Source organism: Artibeus jamaicensis, unplaced genomic scaffold (genome assembly GCF_021234435.1).
Source record: "Artibeus jamaicensis isolate MK-2021 breed Jamaican fruit bat unplaced genomic scaffold, CSHL_Jam_final contig_490, whole genome shotgun sequence".
Lineage (NCBI taxonomy): Eukaryota > Metazoa > Chordata > Mammalia > Chiroptera > Phyllostomidae > Artibeus > Artibeus jamaicensis.
Genome location: NW_026521861.1, coordinates 9,670,328 through 9,694,019, shown reverse-complemented (window position 1 = coordinate 9,694,019; position 23,692 = coordinate 9,670,328). Strand labels below are relative to the sequence as shown.

The 23,692-nt window shown below is 43.4% G+C and overlaps 1 protein-coding gene across 4 annotated transcripts in view; it reads right to left on the bottom strand.

The window, feature by feature from the left end:
• The window catches only part of ACSL5 (acyl-CoA synthetase long chain family member 5), a 46,968-nt gene that overhangs the window by 3,900 nt on the left and 19,376 nt on the right, over nt 1-23,692 (bottom strand). For 3 of the 4 annotated variants that reach the window (XM_053668424.1, XM_053668425.1, XM_037132899.2), the window contains exons 3-22: nt 22,291-22,399; nt 18,318-18,382; nt 18,099-18,200; nt 16,660-16,759; nt 15,513-15,691; nt 14,764-14,796; nt 14,625-14,676; nt 13,780-13,853; nt 13,112-13,189; nt 12,143-12,277; nt 9,564-9,698; nt 8,946-9,041; nt 6,718-6,790; nt 6,363-6,451; nt 5,951-6,067; nt 4,029-4,172; nt 3,340-3,441; nt 2,773-2,844; nt 2,215-2,360; nt 1,243-1,538 (exon numbers count right to left, since the gene is read on the bottom strand). In XM_053668424.1, coding sequence (XP_053524399.1) covers nt 2,220-2,360; nt 2,773-2,844; nt 3,340-3,441; nt 4,029-4,172; nt 5,951-6,067; nt 6,363-6,451; nt 6,718-6,790; nt 8,946-9,041; nt 9,564-9,698; nt 12,143-12,277; nt 13,112-13,189; nt 13,780-13,853; nt 14,625-14,676; nt 14,764-14,796; nt 15,513-15,691; nt 16,660-16,759; nt 18,099-18,200; nt 18,318-18,382; nt 22,291-22,399 — 1,896 coding nt within the window. In that variant the 3' untranslated portion in view covers nt 1,243-1,538; nt 2,215-2,219. Of the gene's footprint in view, nt 1-1,242; nt 1,539-2,214; nt 2,361-2,772; nt 2,845-3,339; nt 3,442-4,028; nt 4,173-5,950; nt 6,068-6,362; nt 6,452-6,717; nt 6,791-8,945; nt 9,042-9,563; nt 9,699-12,142; nt 12,278-13,111; nt 13,190-13,779; nt 13,854-14,624; nt 14,677-14,763; nt 14,797-15,512; nt 15,692-16,659; nt 16,760-18,098; nt 18,201-18,317; nt 18,383-22,290; nt 22,400-23,692 lie in introns of those variants that run through there. The other variant, XM_053668423.1, reaches the window with a different exon arrangement.

Genomic DNA, 23,692 nt, shown 5'->3' with positions numbered 1-23,692 from the left:
TTTTTTTCCTGACTACAAACTTTTGTCTTCATTCCTTATGGAAAAACGGCTCTACTATCCTGTCAAAAATTGCCATCTTCAATCCTGAGTCTTACAACATACATATTCACCTCCATAAATAAACCCCATTCACGGCATATTGAGATCACAGCATTCTGGGAGACTTTGGACCTGGTGCTCTTGAATTGCTTATGTACATTTGACTTTACCAAAACCTGGAGCGTATGCAAGAGGTAGGATCTAGCTGGTGAACTTGGATGCTTCAAGTCAGGCATGTCTAAACACGGGAGTAGAGTGACAGAAGTCACCTGTCTCAGTATTATTTCCAAGGCAGGGAACTTGGCCTTTGCTGGCCAGGCTTGTAACAGTTAACATCAAGGGAAGGGCATTTGGGAATTCAGCAGATAATGAAACAACTCTGCCCCATTCCACAGAGGGGTAGGGAGGTAGAAAAGTAGAATATACGTCAAACGGAGTCACGTACATGAAGGTGGCAGGTGGGATGGTCTGATGGGAGGTGACATTTGAGACATGAGAGGACAGGTCATATGCCTTTGGGAATTTCTTCACTTTAGGCAGGGACAAGAACGACAGGCTGGAACGTGCCTGGCGTGTCTGGGGAATGGGGAGGCAGGCAGTGCAGGTCAGTTGGAACAAGTCAGGGTGGGGAGGGTCAGGGAGATAACAGGTGTGCTGGACCGTGGGGAGACCTGTTCGTTCCCGCCTCCCCTTTTGTTTCTGTGGCTCAAGAATACATATTTCAATTTTTCTGGGCTGAGAGTCTAGAAAAACCATCCAGGAACGTTCTCCTTTACTCCTAGTTAGAGGCCAGGACAGTGCTCAAGGTTTCTTAAGAGTGTGACAAAGATCGTAAAGGAGCAAAACAAATCAGGCTCCACTGGAGTTCGGGCTCAGCTGTAATTTGCCTTGTTGCTCACGGTAGTGGGATAAGAAGGCCTGGACATCTGAACATAATAATAAGTCCCTGCAATAGTTTTCAAACTTGGTCGCATCCTGCAATCACCTAGGGACCTTTAAAAAGTCCCACTGTTGAGGCTGTACCCCACACCATTTCCATCAAAATCTGGGGTAAAAGCCAGATGTTTGTACCTTTTTAATCTTGCAGGTAATTCTAGTGTGCAGCCAAGTGGGAGAGCCCCTGGCTGGCATGATTGTTAGTTAAGTGGTCCTTGTGTAAGACTGACTCGTTGCGGTCCGTGAGGAGACACACCACAACGTACGTATCTGCAATAGTTTATTCCTTTAAGGACTTTACATTTACAAGTGGAAGCAACACGTGTTGTCTGGGGGTAAACTGGAGCAGGAACTGGTGCTCATGGGAGAAAAGGTCAGTGGGTTCCTTCTCAGAAGACAAGGCTGTTGTGCAGGTGGTCAGCTTCCCCACAGGTCTTCGCTCCCAGCCCAGGAAGTTTTTGCTCAGCGCTTTGCTCCTTTTACTGGAAAGTGTGCTCGACGGTGTCTCAGCTCCTGTCCCCACAGCAGACTTTGGGGAACAGATTTAGTCACCAGTAGTAGCCCTGTAGATAACAGTTTAAGAACATTCTTTTTGGACACCTCATAGGCCCAATTTGTAGTTCTCCAAAGTCAGAGAAACGAGAGAAGCTGGGAAATTTTCGGTATAATCAAACTTCCTTTCTGTATCAAGACTTCAGCGTACACACAAATGCATCGAAGCAATCCGTTTCACAGATGTGAGAAGTTAAAATTTGATTTAAAATTGTCAAGGTCTCATGGAGTAGTTAGCAAACAGGAATTAAAAACAGCTTGTCAGAACTTAAAAGTCTCTTAACTTGAACGCTGGAAAACTTAAGTGTTGTGACTGTTGACAAGTTAAGTTTTACTGGAAAACTATAAGAGTCACAATGGGTCATTTTGGCTCTTGAACTAGTGGTTACTTGGAGGAAGGGACAATATATATGTAAATAGATCTTGAAGAAAAGTATGTTGATACTTTTGATAAAAGTAGCCCGAAAACCTAAATATCAGCAAATGATGGAAGGACAAGATTTATTTAGTATACAACTAAGCTTCCACATTATAAGTCTCTCAATATTTCTTAAAAGCTCCCAAATTATGTTTATAATTTAGGAGGTAGAACAACAGACAGGGGAAAAGAAAAAATAAAAAAGCTTAGGTTTTAATGCACATTCCCACAAGGCAGGCCACCTCTAAGCCCCTTCCAGCCATTGGTACCTGATCTACTCCTGGATGGTCTTGTACAGGCTGTTGATTTGGGTCTCGAAGTACTTGGAAAGATCTCCCCGCTTTGCTTTCAATGTTGGTGTCAAGAGCCCATTTTCAATGGAAAATGGCTCTGAGTGGAGAAAGATGCTTTTGACCTGGAAGAGAGAAGATGAATAGACACACGCCCGTGCACACACGCGCATTTCTTAGTGTTTTGGACTTTTCTGCAGAACCCCCTAATTGCTATGGTAAGAACCTTAAAGAACATTTCATCTTATAAAAGCAGGGTTGAAAAAGTGGTACAAAGAAAGAGAACAGTTACACATGCCCCTTCTCACACACTTAGGGAAAGAAAGGAGTTGGGAGAAGGGAGAACGAAGAATGAACAGCAAGACAGGACTGCACGAATAACTATAAAAGGTCACTGCCAATCATACTCAGTAGGTTCATGGTACAAACTCTAAAGCCAATTCCTTGGAAGCTGTACATTTAAACCCCATTATAAGTGCCATCTTTAGGACTTTCTAGCATTCCTTGAAAGACAAGGATTATAGCAGCAATACATACCTGTTCAAAGGATTTAAGGCCACTTTCTTTCCCAAGTTTCTGCATATCTTGTAAAATGGCTTCCTTTATGGCCTGAAAACAGAAAACATGGCTTAAAGCATGGCTGTTTGACAAAGAGCCTTAATGACAGGCTAAGATGAATGGACTCAAAGTTCCTGCAAAAGCTCCTGGGAGTATAAGCAGGATGTAGAGGTACATACAGTTGCATTTTATGCCTGTTATTGCAAAGAAAGCAAGTCAATGAGAAGAAAAGGCAAATCTAAATATTAAAGGACTTTTCTCTGAATGACAATTTAAAACTTGCGATTTTCCAGTTTTTTCCCCCCATAAAGAACGTATCACTATAAAAAAGACAGGGTTCTTTGTTGTTTTTAAACTCACCATCCTGTCCTCCAGTCTAATAAAACCAGTCATTCCATTTAGGGTTCAGCCACCTGCCATGAACTCAGGGGGAGTCTGTTCTTTCAGACAGAAGGCTGTGGGAACTCATGGGTGCCTGAGCTGGTGGGGTCTCCCCTCTCCCACAACAGGCTCCACAGGGGTGCATGCAGCTTTGCTGAGACTTACTTGGTTTTGGCACAGTTCTTCAAAGGAGCCCTTAACCCCAAGTTTGGCTGCAAATGAGGGGAGCACATCTGAGTCGGGAACCACCACCGCTACTAAGGATGACTGTGGAAAACAAACAGGGAATGTGAGAAATCTTGTACGGTGTCTCCTGGTGAGTAAAGGAAGCGGGACCAGATCTTTGGAAAAGACACTTCCCAAGACCTCAGATCCCGGGCTAGTGCCCTACTCGTCCCTCACCGGACACTTCCAGCTCACTTGGAACTCTGCTCAAAAACTGTCCTACTCAAATTTGGTTGTTCGAAAAGGAGTGGTGTTCCCCATTAAGCCTAAAGCATCTCTGGCCTGTCCTACCAACCCTCCCCTCCTCCCCAAGAGCTACGTTTCAGTGTAGTATATATCGATATGAAGCAGTATGCACCAAAGGACTTCGACTGTAGTGGAAACTAAAATCTGCATGGGTCCCTTTTTACTGAATGGCTGCACTTTAGTATAACAGTTTAACAATTCTACAGACTTGGTTACAGAGTCCATCATAACTTCAAAGAAGTTATTTTCATTTATATTGCCTCCTTTCAGGGTTAGAAGCTCGTATCTTCTCGTCCTAAACCTACCTAAACAGATTGCCTGTGGCTATTGGAATCAGCACGGTCCGTGCCCGAAAATGGCTAAAGTTCAAAACGGTGTGTTACCCTTAAGCTTTCCCCGTGTACGAAAACCTGCAGCACCAGTCTACTCCTGATGTAGATATTTTCTATCTTCTCTGGAGCAATGTATTCTCCCTGGGCCAGTTTGAAAATGTTCTTTTTCCGGTCAACGATCTTCAGAGTTCCATTCTACATGAGACAGACAGATGGCAACGTCAGTGTTTTCGAGCCCTTTGTGGGGGGGGGGGGTGGTTAGGGAAGAAAGTAGCAAAGTCACAGGTATCTTCCTGCTTTAAACTTGACCTTTCCAGAGACTTGAACGATCTCTCATTTCTCATTCTTGGCTTTGAGGAAAGGGGAGGAAAGCAGCTTCCAGCAAGAGCCTGTCTACGCTGTTTGTCTACTTTGGAGAGCCCATGTGCAGCCTGCTGGGGTTGTATAAGTGGTTGTCTCATCTGCTGAACATATTTGGCAGCCCCAAATTTCCAATAACTTAATCTCCGATTACTCCACTTCAAGCACTTCCAGGAATAAGGAAGAAGTGACCTTTTACTAAGAATGTTGAATAAGTTAAAACTCCCCATCCTTGACTCCATGTTGTGTATCCCTCTGGTCAGAGTGGGAAACAGGCTAAAACAGCTCCACCGTGTTAGTGCTAATCAAGCAAGTCAATAGTTGTGCTTGTTAGGCCAGAAGCAGGGCTGGGAAGGGCTCTCTGACCACCAGAGCTCATTTGCAGCTTCCTTTCTCTGAGCTAATCGGTCTGAGGAGCTTATGTTCTTAGGGATTTGAATTGCAGAATTGGGACGAGTAGCAAATGCAACCCACATGATCACACGCTAAGCAGGGCAGTAGCCTGAACCAACCCTGGGACCAAGACAAGGCCAACTCAGGAAACCAGACATAATCCAGCCTAACAGACATGATCTGAAAGTGACTAGTAAGGCTCAGTCAGCCCTTTATAATTTTTCTTTGGGGACACATCTATTGCCCATATCCTATGCTTATGAGAACAGAGGACTCTTGTGCAGACACAGGGCATGGCAACACAATATGGCTGGACCAAAATCTATGAAATACATCGTCAGGACCAATGTTCCCGGAGTGCTCGCCAAAGGGTCTCTGAATGTCACTTAAATCTGGAGAATACTGAGCCAGAAAGGAGTCAGGTCCGGTTACACCCCCCACTGCCCTAGCACGTGGTGGACAAAAACTTTCCAGAGAGAAAACCTGGGAAGACCCCCTGCAGGGCTTCTAAGGCCCCATCACGATTGTACAATGATTTCCTCTCTCCTCAGGGAAGCAGATGGGGTTGACAGAGACTATGGTCATTGTTTATCTGCACGGTACGCTTGAACACGTTTCCATTCCTGCCACAGAGGGGCAGTCAAGGTCACCGAGAGGCAAAACCTAGCCTCTGCTCACTCCTCGTTTAGAAACTGGCTGGCCAGCGTTCATCTGTCTCTACATATTAAGTGGAAAGAAATGCATTTCTTTGAAACTTATAAAAGGAAAATGTTATAGGCCCATGGAGTTAACAAATCACAATTCTACCTCAAGAAGAGTAAACAAACAAACAAAAGAACAGACTACTATACCCCTTTTCTGGAAAAGTCACCTAATTTTTCTTTGGCTGTAAGCAAATACAGGCCTGGCACAAATAACGCCCTTTTTAATTACTCTTTTATTACAAAATCATAAGCATGTAATTCTGTAACATAACAATATCACACTCAAGCACACCATGTGATATTTTAGGTGAAATGTTCAAATTAAAACTATAGATCATGACACCCATATTATTACCCTACTGCCACCCTCAAGCAGGTGTTACTTCTGCCAGACCCTGCATATTCCACTGTGAAAGGAGTCCCACCAACTTGGCCAATTATCCCATTCGCATCTCCACGCATTTGTTGAGCAGACAGTCCTCCCCAGCAGCACAGACTCCCAGGAGAAATACCCACCGGGAGCCAGCGCCCGATGTCTCCCGTGTGAAGCCAGCCATCTTCATCCAGGGCTTCTGCCGTCTTCGCAGCGTCCTTCAAGTATCCTTTGAACACGTTGGTGCCCTTGATGCAGACCTGCCCATAAGATGGTACAAAGTGGTGACTATAGCAAAGGCTACTACTCCTCTGCTAAAACACCTGTTCTCATCCCTGAATCACTTGATGGTTTCAACTACAGTGTGCAGAACACAATTGTAATCCCTAATGTGGTGGATAGAAGAGTGAGGCTCAGAAAGATTCCATTCCTTGCTCATTCCAAGATCTCGGAGGAGTCAACCCTGTCAAGCCTGCTCACAGCTGTGTGCTCTTCCTGATACAAACATGCCCACCATGATGGTCTGGACACGACCACCAGGCACAACTGACCCACCTCTCCTTCACCGTTCACTGAAAAGTAGTTCATGTCTGCCACATCTTCCAGCTTTACATGATTGCAAGCCAGGGGGACTCCAACATGGCCTAGAACGCAACATACCGAGTCAGCTGGGAAACCATAAGACGGCGACCATTCTAGGCACATTTCAGAGATACTTATGGATTGACTCTAAAAATTTTCAAAAACTTGAAAAATCATCTGCCAAGATAGGAAGGACTGGACCAGAACCTGAGTTGGCTTTTGCCACATTCATCCAGAGCACCAAGGTCATCTAAACTCATAAGTTCAAGTTCAGTTTGAATCCTTTTCCCAACCACTGTACCTCCTGCCCAGTCGATGGAGAACTCACCTGGTTTCCAGTCCCCAGGGGATGTCAATGTACAGCCAGCAGTGCATTCTGTTTGACCATAAGCTTCATACACCTGAGAAAACCAAAGAAGGGCTTGGAGACTGGCTCATGATAAAGCAGGACCTGGCCATGCCTTATGGCAAGACAGGAGGAGAGCAAGGTCTCTGAGGGCTGGAGGACACTTGGCATCATCATGCCTTGAATTCATGCCTGAGCTGCTAAGTCTTTACAAGTGGGGGTTTGCTCAGAAACCAAAAGGGTTCAGAAACAGACCAAAGTATGGAAACTTGTACTGTACTTGAGGGAAATTGCCATTTCAAGTGGAAGGGAAAAGGAGAGTTTTTCAATAAGGGATGTGCAACCCAGTGGCAACTGGGCTTGAACCTGGGCAATGGAGCACTTATAAAGGAAGCCAAGTAGCATTTTTAAAGGGAAATAGCTCCAGCTACAGTACAGAACAGCGGTTGGCAAGCTCTTTCTCTTTATAGGACCAGATAGTAAATGGTTTAGTTAAACATGGCGGTCTTCCACTAAAATCTTTCTTTTATAAAACTAGGCAACAAGCCAGAGTTGCTGCATTGTGCCAGCCCCTGGTATAAAGGATAACCTTGACCAGAGAGGCTGGTAGGGGGAAACGAGTACCTAGTGTACTGTGGTGGGGGTCAGTGGTGCTGTGGTAGACAGAGCTGTGAATGTGGAGAAGAAGCCTTTCTGGGAGGGGCATGACAAGAGGACCTTCTGACCTGTCCGTTCAGGGGCTGAGGGAGACAAAAGTGGTAAGAATGGCCAGAGGGCGCTAATTTGAGAGACTAGTGGGCCTCTGGCCTTGGCATCCACACAGAATCTTTTTTCATGTTGGTCCCACAGACAGGGGTCCCCCTGTGAGGACTAGACTGTCTGTTTCACTCATGCTCTGCATGTTGATCAAATGAATTAGCTATTTGGAAGGAAAAAGAGAAAATATCCATGTCCAAGCCCTTGTACTAAGTTCCAGATGGAGCAGCGATTTAACTGGATAAAAGTAAAGCCAAAAGATTACCAGAAAACATAGAGGAAAACAGTCTATAAATATTGAAGGCTAGAGAGTGTTATCTAAGCAAATCAAAAACTACAAATAGGAAAGATTAATCCATCTGACTACATAAAAATTAAAACTTTCATATAGCCATACATGAGGCAATAGATGAGACTAGGAAAAATATTTCTAACATGACAAAAATGAGTAATACTACAATACGAAGAACTCTTAGAAAGCAATGTCAAAGAGAACCAAATTATCCTTTGCCTGTTTTTCTATAAGGAAGTAAGAGTAATTTATGGAACAAGTACAAGTGCCAATAAGCCATTGAAAAGATGTTCAGTGTTAATAAAAGAAACAAAACCCCAAGAAGGTTCTTCATGTACCTGATGGGCTAAGATTTAAATGACTGACAAAGCCTTTCACTGGCAAGAATATGGAAAAATAAGGCCCCATGCATCATTTGCAGAAATGCATTAAAAAATATAATATCTTACTGAAGGGAAGTTTGATAATCTATAGTAAAACCCCAATGTACACTTTAACCCAAAAATCTCTACCTGTCAGGATTTATCCCAAATTGATCATTGTATTAGATACTAAAGAATATAAAGGTATTCTTATCACTTAACTGATTAAAACAGAAAAAAATGGTAAGAAACTTGTCCATTAACAGCAGACTAGTTATTTAGGTACATTCATCAAACTATTCCAAAATCATAAAAATAACATAGATCTTCCTTTGACAAGGAACGATGTCGATGGGACAGTTTAACAAATATCTTAGATGCATACAGCATGGCTAAAAGGATCATTTCTCCTGAGGTTGAGATTTGGGGGTGACTTTCCCTATATGGTACTTTTCAGCTGGGTTTTCAATTTTATTTAAACAGTGAGTCTGCCCTGGCTGGTGTAGCTCAGTGGATTGAGTGCGGGCCTGCGAACCAGACAATCGCGGTTCGATTCCCAGTCAGGGCACATACCGGGGTTGCAGGCCGGTTCCCTGCAGGCCAGTTCCCAGCAGGGGATGCACAAAAGGCAACCAGGGGATGCACAAAAGGCAACCATACATTGATATTTCTCTCCCTCTCTCCTTCCCTTCCCCTCTAAAGATAAATAAATAAAATCTAAAAAACAAAACAAAAAAAATACAGTGAGTCTTATTTGTTGCCAAAGTGAAATCAGCTATATTCAAAGGTGCTTGGCTTACCGGACATCCCAGTGCCGCCCGGAGGAACGTCAAGACGGGAGCAGAGATGGGAGCAGCCCCGGTGACCATAATGCGAACGTTCCCACCCAGGTTGTTCTGTTGGGTAGAAACAAAAAGACCTGCTGAAGCCTGTTCCCTTGGCTTCATTTTTCCCCACTGCAAAATGGGTTGAACAATCTACCTATTCTAGTGATGAGGATTCAACTTGGTAGTTTCCAAAGCACTTAGAATAGGGCCTGGCATTGTGGAAAAGCACTTAAAATGTTGACTATTATTGTCACCACTATTCATAGCTGGGACCAGATCTGCATTTTTCAAAAACATTGCCTCATAGAATTTGTGTTTTTGGTCCCTATGCATTACTTACAATTACAACAGACCACCTAAAAAATGTGAGACAGTGCTATAACCTAAGTCAAGTTGGTTTTCTGCATTTTGACTGATTTTCTTCAGTGGCAAAGTTGTCCAAGAGAGATCTTAAATGGTGAGTGAACACAGAAGGTGCAAAAGACCCTCCAGTTAAAGAGACAACGGACCATCAGAGGGAAAGCTAGAGATACTGAGTCACAGGGCAGCCTAGACCTCTGCCTGGCTCTGTGCAGGGTCCACCCAACCTACCTGGATCTTTGCAAAGATCAGCTTGTCCCACAGACTGTTCTTTCTGATGATACCCCTTTTCACTTCACTGAATTTACAGGAAATAGCCAAGTTCAATAAGAACTTCTTCAAGGGTGTCTTGGCTTCGTTTTGAACCTGCAGGGTGATACCTCCTTTTAGTTGGAAACCTATTCAAGATACTCACCAAGGCTCATCCGTGAGCAAGAGATGTCTAGCTTAATAAGGAAGTCGCTCTCCATCATAAACTGGTTTTCTGAATAATAAGGAGTCCAGAGAATTATGTCCATACTAAAAAGGAAGTGAACTTAGTACATACATTCAAAGCTCCAGCTCCTCCGGATACCTTGGCCAACAACTTTGATAACTGAGATAATAATCACATCTTCGAAAGAGGGTCATCTACCTACAAAATCACTACCAGATAAAAAACTGCTTGATGGGCAGTACCCTTAGGGTGTTTTATTTAGTAGGTCAAAGAAAGTCGCAGAACTCTAATTTTTAACCAGCACCACTTCTTGTTCCCCTTGTCCCTCTTTCGCTTATATATTCTAAACTTGGAGAAATTCTTCTTTCTCTATAACCAAAGTTCCATTAGCCACAGCATATGAAACCCAGTAGATTTTCCTACTCAGATCATTTCTTCCCTGTGGACTTCATGCAGACACCATTTTCCAGGCTCACACAATCTGTCCTGTCTCCCCGACTCTGCCTTCTCATGACTCTATAATCCATTGGCCACACTCCTGTCAAAGGAGAGCCTCACCAGCTCAACTCAAAGAAGCCCATCATATTTATAAAACTTATATCCTGACTCCATATTCTGGCCTTCAAATCTCCATCCTACTGGAGGTCAGATTCAAGGAACTCAAAGTTCTTCTCCAGTTCAAAATTCAAAAATGACTCAGCCCTACTTCATAGTCTGTACTCCCATTTCTGGACCCCCAGCCAAGCGGGGCTGCTCAACCTCACCCCTAAACTCCACCCCTAATGCCAACCATGCTCTAGGCTCTGGATATCTACTCATGTCTGTACCATTATCTCGCCATCTTTCCCCAAGATCTACACTCGAATGCTGCCTGCGTTGCGTTATTCCTGACACCTCTGGCAGCCTTAAGAAATTGATCTTTTTTTCAACATTCACAAGACTTCCACTAACAAGTCACTGACAAGGAGCTGGAATGTAGAGACTCAAACTAATAAAGTCCGGCATTTTAAAAATAAGTTCCAGAAGTGAGCTGTGTGTTAATACCGTATTATAGAATAACTCTCTTAAAAATAAAAAAAGTCCATCCAACAAATGAACAAAAACAACTGACTCTAATAAGCCCATTGCGTGGTGAGGAGCTGTTAGAATTGTCAAGTCTGATAGAAACCAGGGCTTTCAAGGTCTAGGGATCATCTGTGCCCTAGAATGCCACCTGCCCTGTAACTGGGGCCACAGGACAGCACCTGGTGAGATTCACAGGAGTGAAGGGGAATGCTGGAATCTCGGGGGTGGGGGCCAAACATGGGAAGAAAGGCCACATGTTGTTTTCTTCGGGCCCCCACGCCTATGGAATTATGAGGTGACGTGGCACACCGTTAAGAGCCTAGCTGCTCTTACTATATTGCCTGGGTTCAAATTCCAGTCCCAAGAGAAATTAGCCAAACTGAGACGTGAGTGACAGTCATGCAAGGTGAGCTCGAGGGGTTGTATGCCAGGAAGCAATGAAGGCATTAAAACCACCGGGGTCATGCCAAAGGACATGGGAACAACATGCTGGGGCTGCCAGCTTCCAAGGTGGGAAAATGTGAACACTGAGAATGACTAAATACACAAGTATGCAAATCATTAGTTCATAATATTACAAAGAAGATCATCTCATTGGCCAGTTTTAAAGACTGTTGGGGCACCGAGTCAGCATTTTGAAGACTGATACATAAAGGAAAAGAATAAAATATTTGTTATGCCCTTATGGAAGAATCTCAGCTAATGAATGCAGGAGAAATGGCTGATTTACAAAAATCACTATTTTGCTGTGATAAAAAACAGAGCACTGATTAATGACAGCTAAAATAATTATGTGACAGTGATTCTGGACTGACCCCTTGTTAGCTATGACTCTGGACAAGTTATTTAACTTCTGAGGCTCAGTCTCTTCACCTGTAAGTGAGGGGTAGTAAGTGTAGGCTTCATGTAGTTTTGTGAGGATTAGATGCTGGGATGCATATGAAATGTTTATCTCAAGCCTTAGCAAGCAGCCCAATAACCAGAAGGTGTAATGAAAACACAGTAACAACTTCCCAGGAAGCTGGCTCAATGTTAAGGGTCTCCCCAAGTCTCTGAATTGAGCTCTTTCTCCAGATTAGGTCCAAATAGTCTCATTCAGAGGAAAAAGGGCTTATTTGTTATATTTATAATGGCTTTTCACAACTGCATTCGTAAGTGTGGATGTGTGTAGATGCTTGTAGGGAGTGTGTGGCTGTGGTGAAAGGAGACCAATTCTCAACAACACGGGGTCCCTAAGAGCCTCAGCCAGGCCTGAGCCACAGACATATCCTCCATCTCACCATCAGCCCAGCGGAAGCAAGGTCCATACCTTATCATAGACCCTGTTAAGGAGTCGAGGCACCACAGGAAACATCGTGGGCTTCAGAGTCTTCATGTCGTCCTGCAGCAACCGGATATCTCCTTGGAAGAACCCAACTTTGGCTCCAGTAGAGTACACAACAGTCTAGAAGCAAAACCGAGGGACAGGGGTCAGGGGAGGGCCTGTCTTCAAGAGGGTGTCTCGAGAGCCTTGCTGCTCACGGTGCCTTCTAGTGCCGCAGCACTAAGAAAAACCACTCTCCACTAAACTGGAACATGCCCATAATTGTAAAACCACCTCAGTTTCCAAAATGTTAAAATGTGAAAAAATATGCTCATTAGAATTGATATTATATTAATTAGTCAGATATCAACATTTTAGTCCAAGGACCTGGATCTCTCGTTTATTATTTCATGCATTAACAGAGAAACTGGTAGAAGAAGTATTTAAGAATAGGACTGAGAGCCAAAGGATCAGATCAGAGCATGGTTGGGGGCGTGGGGTGGTGGGTGGAGTAGAGAGAGGATTTTTTCTATTCCTACTACCACCTGTGTTTTTTTGAAAGGCCAGCATTGCTTTCGAATCGGCCTCAGAATGGCACGAAAAGCCTGGAGGCCACTCATGGACGGGCAGCTCCCCACCAGGGCCCACAATCCCAAATCACTCCATCTTACACACTCTGGACTTTTTACCCGAACCAAAGGCTTCTTCTCTGGCCCCTTATAGGGAACTTCCTTTTCTCTAATCTTAGATCTTTTCAAAAATTCTAACCAAAATAAAATTAAAAAGAAGAAAAAAGATCTCCTACCACAAGTCAGAATTAAGGGTCCATAATAAGCTCCTGGCTTTGACCTCACTTGACTCACAGACACTGTATGTGAAGGCAGGAACAAGCCTGAGCCCCATCGGACATGTCACGGGAAGGACTGTAAGTACTGAATAGCTGCCTTTGGCATAAATGTGGGACAGGGCACTCACCTGTACAACCCTCTCAAACATATGAGCCAAGGGGAGGTAGGATATGGACACATCCTCAGGGGTGGGCACAAAAGTATGCTATAGATCGGGAACAAAGAGGAGACAGAATTGGATTAATGCCAACCTTCTCTTCCAAAGGAAATTTAAAAACTGCTCCTATGAGCTAGAGTTAATAAGACTCCATTGTATATTTGAAAGTTGCTAAGAGAACTGATCTTAAAAGTTCTCGTCACAAGAAAAAAAAATTTGTAACTAGGTATAGTGAAGTATGTTAACTAGACTTACTATGAGGATCGTTTTGCAATATATACAAACATTGAGTCATCAGACTGCACACCGGAAGCTGTTATAACATTAGATGTCAATTATATCTCATTTAAATTTTTTTTAATGTAAAACTACTTCCTTCCAGGATACCACACACAGTTGTGCCCGTGGTACACGGTGTAAGTGTAAGAGGCACGCTGAGTGTAGAGGGCTGTGGGCGTGGGCCTGAAAGACCAAGGCCTGAGAAGGATGCTCTTCCACACAGAGATGCACAAGTCTTTGTCCACACGCAGGCCCTTAACCTGCTTTTGTTTTCCTCTCTGCATCCTCTACCTTCAAGACTAAAATCGTATGGCACATTCACAAGTTACGGAGGCCTTCTTTTTCAATTGTCCACTGACCTCCACACATCTGAGAAAAGCAGAAGCATTTGAAACAACATTTTGATGGGTTAGCATGGCTCCTTTGGGGTCACCTGTAGAAAACAAGAGATGGAGGGAAAGATCCTTTAGGCAACCAACAGGTAGCCATTGGCTTTGAAATAAGAAGTTCCATTCAATTGGTTCGGTTCCAGGGAGCCAAGAGCTTCTCCTAGCACCATGTCTTTGTATGAATGGTTTAGGACTCTGCTTATGAATGATTAGTGCCCCCAGAGATTCTGCTGCTGACAGCCTTCCACCACCACACTGGGCACGGCTGTAATCTCAGATGGCAACACGGGAGAAAAGAAAAATGCAAGCAACACCCCCTTCCTTGTGTTGTTTTTATGTTCAAGACCTCAGAGCTAACAATATTACCTAGCTGTCATTTTATAAACTGGGCAGAATGGAATGGATATAACAGTAGGTCGTGGTGGGCCACATGAAAAGCGACAAAGAGTTCTAAGAGAGAGATAGCTGCCACGTGGGGATGGGGTGCACAGTGATCTGTATAGAACTATCCCTGGGTCATCTTGATTGAATGACCATTCTAGCAGTTGGTGTCAAGTTGAGAGAGTGGTGGGTTGGAGAAGAAAGTTGATTTTTCTGATGCCATCTTTAAGACCCCTGAAATCTACAGCATGTAAACACCTCCTGGTATGTTCAGTGACGTTTACTTGCTGATGCATCTAGTTTTCCACTTGGATACCTGTACGCAAAAGCCTCCCCTAAGGCTAGCATTCACTTACCAGCCTACCAGGGCTTAGTGACTCAAGCCATGTTATTGGCTCACCAGAGGCCTCTGGGACAGCTTCATGGGCACTGACCTGTGGTCCCACTGGTGAAGCAGATGATGCCCAGGTCTTCTGGTTCAGGAGGCTGGAAGGGGAAGTACGAGGGCTTAGTCTGCCATGAACTTTGGGAGTTGAATATGCAAGGTTCAAATTTGAGCAGAAGAAAACTTACCACGGGTTTTCGGAAGTTCTCTTTGCCTATATTCTACAATGGGCAGAAAAGCAAGAAAGACAGACATTAGGCGAGACAGACAGACCCAGACAGACACAGCCCTCTCCCTTTTTCACAAGAATACATCTGTGGGAATACAGCAGAAATTTCAACTGGAATCGGGCCCAGAAGCCCTATGGAAAAGCATACGTGTATCTGGATTACAAAGCTTAAGAGGGCAGATCCCAAATGTCCGAACTTCCCACCATACTCTTAAGGTTCAGTCACCAGCCCCATTCTTAAATCTGTTGAATAATATGGACAGTGACACAGGAAGGCTTACTACCACTCATTGCCCTGAGTACTTACTATATATTAACTCAGTTAACTCTTTAAATACCCTGTGAGGGAGGGACTATTTTATACTCATTTCACAGAAAGGGAAAATGAGAGATGAATTAACTTGCCCAAGGGCACCTAACTAGTAGTGCCTAGCTCTGGAATCACATCCTTAACTGCCACAAATGACTGCACCTATCCATTCTCTACTTAGAAGTCGTGCTCACGGGCCACAGACCTTACTTCTCCCCTGGCATGGTTTCCCGGTTGTCTTGGGGAAATTTTTCTAGAAGCTCCACAGCATGAGTCTAACTTACTCCTGCCCTGCCACCCCTGGAGGACAGCAGCCTGCGTTCTTGAGTTGATGCCAGGCCAGGAGCCCGTGGTGTCAGGATGGCCTTGGAGCCGCGGGCCGAGTTTCAGGTCATTACCTCAGCATCAGAGAAGGACAAGACCTCCACTCCACTCTTCTCCCCTCTTTCTTTCAGGTCCTCCTTAAAGGGGTCCATGAGGATGATCAATTTCAGGCTTGGAGTGAGGCTCTTCTCCATATTTTCCAGCAGGACCGATGCCTTTTCGGGTGTATCACAGATCACAGCGGCGATATCAGCTGAAAGCAGAAACAGAGTCAGAGGTCATCCTCCTGCTCTGCTACGTGCCTCATGGTCTTACAGGAAGGAAGGGATTTTTGAAAATTTCAAAGCTAGTGTGTCCCCCAAAGGCTATTAGTTATGACTGCAAATGAGATTTGTAATGTGTAAAACCTGAAACATTTCACTGGCATTAAAGGAGCTTAACTGAAGCAGAAGCAGGGCTCCCTTGCACGCTGTCAACACAGCATCTCTAGAGAAGCCACACGGTTCTTTCTGCTTAAGGATACAGACCACTGGTGGTGGGGTCGCTTGGGTGTGGTCCTGCCACTGTGTTTTATTTGGGGGAGGCGAGTAAGGGGTAGAAGGGAGAGGAGGGGCAAACTGAATATTAGCTGACAAGCATTTTGTGATTCTAAATGTTAGCATTTGCTTTGATACTTGTTTACACAAATAGAAAACACCTGATTGTGTCTATAGTTCGAATGGACATACTCATTTAATCTATTTCTGTGAAAGAAAATAACGTCTTGGATATGTGGAAGGGCATTACTTGCCCACTGAACTTGTACTTGTTTGACGATGGTAATGTTTTTACAGATTCACCATAAACATTTGTTCACACTGGTTAACTGTACTGACTTAGATTTACAAAAGTAGGAATTTAGACGTTATGTTTCACAGCCATTTAGTCACCCAGTCTGGACTTCTCTCCAGTGTGGCCACAGTAAATAGCCTCCTCCTGTAAACTCCATTGTCTTGCTATGTCACCTTAACGCATTTCATTGACTCTATCTGTGCATAGCCCTGCCGAGTGGACTTTTTGTAACATCCCTGTGAACTATAGTATATTGCAGGTATTACAGGACAGCAAAGATAAGAGCATTTTTCAGGTCACAGCATGCCAAGTCCGCTTACAAAAGCAGACATTGAGGAATTACTCAGCATGAAGAAAGAACAGAGTTGTAATGTAATAGCAAAATTTTACCCTTATTGATAATGTATATGACGGCTTCTGCTCCCAAGGTGTCATACAGGGGGATGGCCACCATGGAGTATGTGTAACAAGCTAACTCGGAGATGATCCACTGTATGGAGAGAAGTTCACATTAGGACTAGGGCACACTTTGAAGAGGAAAAGCATTAGTCATTTAGCCAACGAATTCTTTTGTGGTTACTTTGCATTAGAAAATCACTGTGGGGCATTAGGAGCACAGCTAATGCAACCAAATACAGTTAAATAAAGGAGGTAAGATAGGCACAGACAACTATAATACAAAAGTAGGCCAGGGTGCAAAGGTAAAGTGTGACACATTCCATCCGTAAGAGATATGGAGAGCATTACGGAGTTTTAAGGAGGCAGTGGTCACTTTAAGGGGTCGGGTAAAGCCTATCTGGGGCTGCCTTGGGGAAAGTGATAGAAACTGGGCAGGGCTGTGAAAGACTGGGAGTGGGCGAGAGTGGGCTGTGGGGGTGGAGCCAGCAGAGGCTCCGGAATGAACAAAGTCAGGAGAGCATGACGTCAGTGTATACACATCAGGAAGCATGAAGAGTGACCGAAAAGAAGTCTAGGCATTACAGGCAGAATTGCAGCCCTAGCCCCCCAGCGCCATGGATTTTGGACATGGGGCCTTTAAAGAAGTAATTAAGGTTAAATGAGTTCATAAGGTGGTGGGTCCTAATCTAACATGACTTACGTCCTAAGAAGAGGAAGAGACACCGGAATGACAGAGAAAAGGGAGGACACAGTGCGAAGGCAATCAACGTCAAGGAAAAAAGGAAGTCCCCAGGAGAAACCAAACTGGCTGAAACCTTGATCTTGGACTTCCAGCCACCAGAACTATGAAAAAATATATTTCCTTTGTTTAAACCGCCAGTTTCTGGTATTTTGCTATGGCACCCCTAGCAGACTAACTCACTAGGTTGGGTCCTAATTTCCTTAACTGGAGGTGAAGATATGTCTCCTCAATGATGCTGGGTATAACAAATTCATCCCAATCATCTTAATGTCTAAAATCTGCTTTCAGTGGTCTCAGTAGCAATGGGTGCCTTGGTTTACTTCAGTTACAACATGCAAGTTCCAACTCTGACATGAGTACATCCTTTTCTAGAACATCCTCTTATTGGCCAGTCCCTTTTAGCTTCTTTGTTTTCCTCATGCAACAGACTGACTTAAAATGACTCTTAATGCACTGAAAATAAGAGAAGTCTACCCTAGTCACCTAGGGTAGAGCACTATACATTCAACCAGGAATTAAGGAGGCCCTGAGTTGTCACTCGCTCAAGGGGAAGTATATTTAAAGAATATGAGATCTTTAAATTGTTTTGGTAAGTCATCAAGTGTCAGAGTGATGGATTAGGGGTGGGTTTAAAGTGTTTAGACTTAAGCCCTGACTCATGTGCTTGAGTTAACTTCAATATGATTACCTCTGGCCTATTCTGAGCAAAGATGCCAACGAAAGAGTCTTGTGATGGTTTATGTCCTTTATGCAAGAGACAGGAGCCCAGGTACTCTGCTCGATCAGACACCTACAAAAAAGGGAGAAAGGAGAGAGGCAAAACCAGCAGTGAAGATCCAAAGGTACCAAATTAGCTCGGGATATCACATCAGCAAAAGGAGTTTTCCCAAACAGGAGCCTGACTTACCTGTTTGTAGGACAGCCATCTGTAAGGTTGTTTTGGTTTTCTGTATCCCAAGCAAGGCCCATTGTCTATAAACATAACATTAAAAGAAAATCAGCTCCATTTGTAAATTCAAAAAATAAATGAAGAGATTGTCTGCAGATAAGGTAAAGGAGAATTAGAAAGAGATAGGACACAAGAAATAAATCTAGTTAGAACGTGAGCTTCTCTTATGTGCCAAGGAAATACAAAGGCAGGAAGTACTCAGTTCTCAAAGATAGAGAAAGTCTTACAGGGAACCTTTGGGAAATTCTACAGAACAGGGGTGGCTTAGTGTTGGAATATGTGACCTCCATGGTAACAGGCATTCAGAGAAAGCTATGAATAGGGGATTTGCCCTAATAATGTGAACAAGTGGAAGCCCACAAGTAGACAGCCTGAATTGGATAATCTTGAGCTGAGCATCCCTATAAGAAAAAAAGCATGCTCATAAAAATATAGAAAGAAATCAAAATGTGAATCGTCAATAATCTTGTCACATAATACCATTGTTAACACTGATATACTTTTCATTGTTCCTTTGCATAGTTCTATAGGGTTATGGCATATATTTCAATTTGTCCTGCTTCCTTTCCTTGTTTGATATAAACATCCCCATGTTATTATTTATTCTCTGTAGAGATTTCTGTGGCCTTATGATGACCTACAGATGAAGGGTTTTCCTGTAATGGACTTAACTCTCATTGTGGGTATTTAGATGATTTCCAAGTTTGACACCTTCAATAATGCTATGGCAAATATTTCCAAATTTAGAACATTTTCTTGGAACAGTGTCCCTCAAATGAAAGACTACTGAGCTGGGAGGTGGGGGATGGTTGCCACCGCGCAGGTTTGACACCCGGCACCACCTTGTAAGCACTACAATTAAGCACTACAATGGGGCTTAATAAGACCCCATTGTAACCATTTGCTTTTTTCCCATCAGGAGCATATCAAGTCATAGACACTAAATAGCATCTTCTGAAACATGCCCTGTGGTCTAGGTTTAACCAATTATTGCTTTAGTCGAAGTTTCTTTAACAGCTAGTAAAATGGGACCTTTCTCTTGCTGGCGGAGTTTCATTTACTGTCATCTGTTCAGGTACACTGCCTGTGTTTAGGAGCATCTCCTGAAATACCCAAGGCCCATTGGAACAAGAAGGACACACGCATGCCCAGACACGCAGCTCGACACACCACATATATTTCCCTACAGTATTTTATAATGGTGCCTTATATTTGACAGTAAAAGAATTAAACTTCTGAACATCTAAACTATTCAATCTTATTAAAATTAAAAATGAGTGTAGGAAACTTACTAAACAGTAGTCTTAGCCACAGAAGCCATGAGGTTGTGACAGGAGGCTAAGGAACAAGCCTGACCGGCTGAGAAGTCAATGTGAGACCAAGTTATAAAGACAACGTAGAAGGGAAGGGAATTGACATAGAAGCTCTAGCCCAATTTCTAAGAGGACTTCAGGTCCTGCCAAAAGGAAGCATTCAGAGAGAGGGTTACCAGGAATTCAGAGGTAAATACGTGAACTTTCAGACTAAGTGACAGAGGAAAACGGAAAGAAAACAGGAAAGAAATAGCTACTCTGATTAAAAAGATATAAAAAAATAAATGAAGAGATTGTCTGCAGGAAACATTAGTACTTTTTCTTCCTGCTGAAACAGCTGCATAAAAGTTTAAGAAGTAAAGTCTCAGACTCTAGTTTTGCATGAAGCCAGGCAAGCCCTGTCCTACTAGGTGCTCTCAGCCCTCTGCTCCAGCTCACTGGTGGTGCCTCAAGGCACCACCAATGAGCTTGCACCAACATTAATTACTAGCAATAGCTACCGATTGCAGAATGCTTACTCCATGGGAGGCACATTGACTCATTTGGCCATTGCAACTATTGTTATCCCCATGGTACAGAGAGACAGAAAGGACTGGAACAGCTTAGCTTCTCCAAGCTCACCCAGTAAGTGACAGAGCTGACAAATGTGGGAAAAAAACACACTGCATCTCCTTATCACCTCCCTGAAAATTCTAGCAGAGGCCCAAGGCCAAGGAACAAGTCCCATAATTGGCCCAAAAGGGCACCGACTCAGGTCTCATTAAAATCTGTGCCCTAATCAGCTTTAGCCTAATTAGCCAAAGTCCCAATCAGGCAAGAGCCACACCTTTGATTAACTTACTCAATTCAGATCAACTTGGAAAAATTGCTGCCCTGAGTTAAGTAGAGTTGAAACTATGGCGTTAGAATCCCTCCTCCCAACCAAGCTTTGTTAAACATTCAGATTCTTAGGTCTTACCTAGAATTTTGATTCATTTTAACAAGGGGAGCCAGAGAATCTACATTTTAAACATTATCCACAAACGACTTGCAACACAGACCATCTACTGGGTAGGTGTTAAAAGTGTATGTTGGGGTGAATGGACTCAACCCCAGTGAGGATCAGATGGGTCATTTCTCTTTGGAAATAGCAACGCCAGATTTCCCATGTCTGCTGACATGAGAAGTGAATTTAACTTTATTTGTTTACTTTTAATTTAGTATTGAAAAAAAACTCTCTTAATGAAGTAAGTATCTTATGCAACATTTTCTAGTTCTGTCCCCTTCACAATGTTCCTGAACCTCAGAGTCTCTATTTTCTCATTTTAAAAAATGGTAGTCATTATTCAGGGCACACACCTGGGTTGCAGGCCAGGTCCCCAGTAGGGGGCACATAAGAGGCAACCATACATGGATGTCTCTCTCCCTCTTTTTCCCTCCCTTCCCCTCTCTCTAAAAATAAATAAATGAAATCTTTTAAAAAATATAGTAATTAATTCCTGAGGTCTAGGGGAGATTAGTAGATGGTATATGAGCAATACCTATTGCATAGTTAGCACCTGACAGGAGTTGGCTATTAAGTATTATCGTAGTCATAGTTAAAGGCAGAAGGAAGGGAGGGATAAGGAGTCACATACACAAACATATGCCTGGACATAATGTCACCCCAAAGAAAAAAGATATAGGGAGAGCTATAAGCCAATAGCTTTTAGAAGGAAACTACCATACCTAGTATTGTGTTTAATGATAAAGGATATACGTACTGAGGCTTGATATGTTCCAAGTGAACCTACCAAAGCCTACATGGCACCATTTCAAAGAAAGTCCAGAAGATCATTGTCTTCTGCGATATTAAGTGTAGTATGGTTTTGGGGTCAGGACAAGGTAAGAAGTCGGGAGGCCTAAATGCTAATTCTGGTTCAGATTCTGCATCTGGGGGGTTGCATTCATAAAAAGCATGTTCCTAGACAAATGTGATGTACAAAGGAACTAGTGGGTGGATCCAAATACTTTCCTACACATCACTGTCGACTATTTAACAATGACTTGGTAGGGAAAATCTTGCTTTAACAGTAAACAGTAGTCTCAGCCACAGAAGCCATGGAGGTTGTGACAGGAGGCTAAGGAACAAGCCTACCTGGCTGAAAAGCCAAAATGAGACCAAGTTATAAGTAGAAAAAGTAAAAGAGTAAGGAATTTGACATAGAGACTTTAGCCAAATTTCTGAGAGGGCTTCAGGTCCTGCCAAAAGGAAGCATTCAGAAAAAGGGTTACCAGGAATTCAGAGGTAAATATGGAAACTTCCAGACTAAGTGACAGGAAAAAGGAAAGAAAGCAGGAAAGATATAGCTACTCTGTCGTAAGCGAGGGACAGATTTCAGGGAGGTGAAGTAGTCTGCACAAGGTTACACAGCTGGAAATAGAAGGACTGGGTCTCAAGCCCAAAGCTATCTATCTTACGTTGTTTTCTGATGCTGTGATTTTCTGATTCCTGCATCCATCCCAACACGGCTCAGGTCACCTCCATTTGGTATGTGGGAATTCTACCCAGACGCCAGTGGGTTTTCAGAAGTGAGAAGGGAAAGCAGAGGTATAGAACACCCCCGGTGGGTCTTTTTACAAGCAAGAAGAAGGCTTACCAGACACAGCAAGTCCTCTTTTGAAAACTTCATACATTGTCTTGGCATCTGAGAAGTAGTAACTTAGCAGGTCATTGTCCTTCTGGTAAGCATTCCTCCGTGCTCCTCCCTAAGACACAAGGCCAAGTTTAGGCCAAGCCCGAGTCTCGCCCCACCCTTTCCAGACCCTTTTGAATTGCACTGAAGAGAATGTAAATGCTGACCATTGAGGTCACAGGAATGACCCCCCTCCCTCATCCTGTTCAATCCATTTTTTAAATCTCAAAACGGAAGTGTCTTTACATCATAGGAACCCAGAGATGGTCACAGTTAAGTTTTTGGCAGACTTCCCCCAGACCTCTGGGAATACACACACACCACATACGAGAGACAATGTTACCGTGTTTTTATCCTTTAAAAATCATATCAAGCTCAAACATCTATGAAATGCACGCTATATTCAAGGCACTGTTGAAATACTGTAGATGTAAAGTAAGTTAAGACACAATTGCTAGCCATGAGCCCCTCACAAGTGAAAGTTTTGGAATGAGGGTGGGGTAAGAAGGGGAAAATGTGCAAATATAATATGGTGGTACACAGGCTAAAATAAAATATATATTTTGGGAGATTAGTGAAGCAACCAATTCTGCATTGAGTAGAAAGGCTATAAAGAAAAAATATGATATTTCAATAGAGGCTTTGAAGATAAGTAAGCGTTGACCAAAGAGGTGTGAATTGGTACAGGGGAGAGAAAGAATAGTTCAAAGTGAAGGGACAGCCCGAATAAACAGAAGCCAGAAAACACATTGCAGACTGGTGGACAGCTAGAGAACAGGGTGTTTCAGGAAGAGGCAGTAGCTACGAACATGTCTAGAACGTCTGCTGGAACGATGGGTCAGGGCCTCATGTGGATATTAGAGCTGCAATGGTCCAACCCTCATGAAAATTAGTCTAGAAAGAAATAGGCATCGATTAAATATGCATGCAAAAGAGGCCATAAAGTACAGGGTGACACATGAGACTCTTGTAACAAGAGATCTGACTTGTCTAGAGCACCGGGGAAGATTCCCATGAGATGCTGCATTAAGTTAAGATGTCAAAAATAAAGTTCCTTGTTTAGTAAAGGAAGGTAGGGTCTATTTTCAGAGGTGGGCTGAGGAAGACGGAAGAATGAAAAGTGATTCTGAGTCAACTTTAGGTAACCGGCTAAGAGGAGGTGAATTTTATTGAGATAGAGCAGGACGGGAAATGGGAAAGGGTATGGTGCTCACTTGTATGTGCACGTGTGTGTATGAAGAGAAGAGAAACAATAAAGAGACTTGTTGTTGCCCTGGCTGGTGTGGCTCAGTGGATTGAACGTGGACTGTGAACCAAAGAGTCACTGGTTCAATTCCCAGTTAGGGCACATGCCTGGGTTATAGGC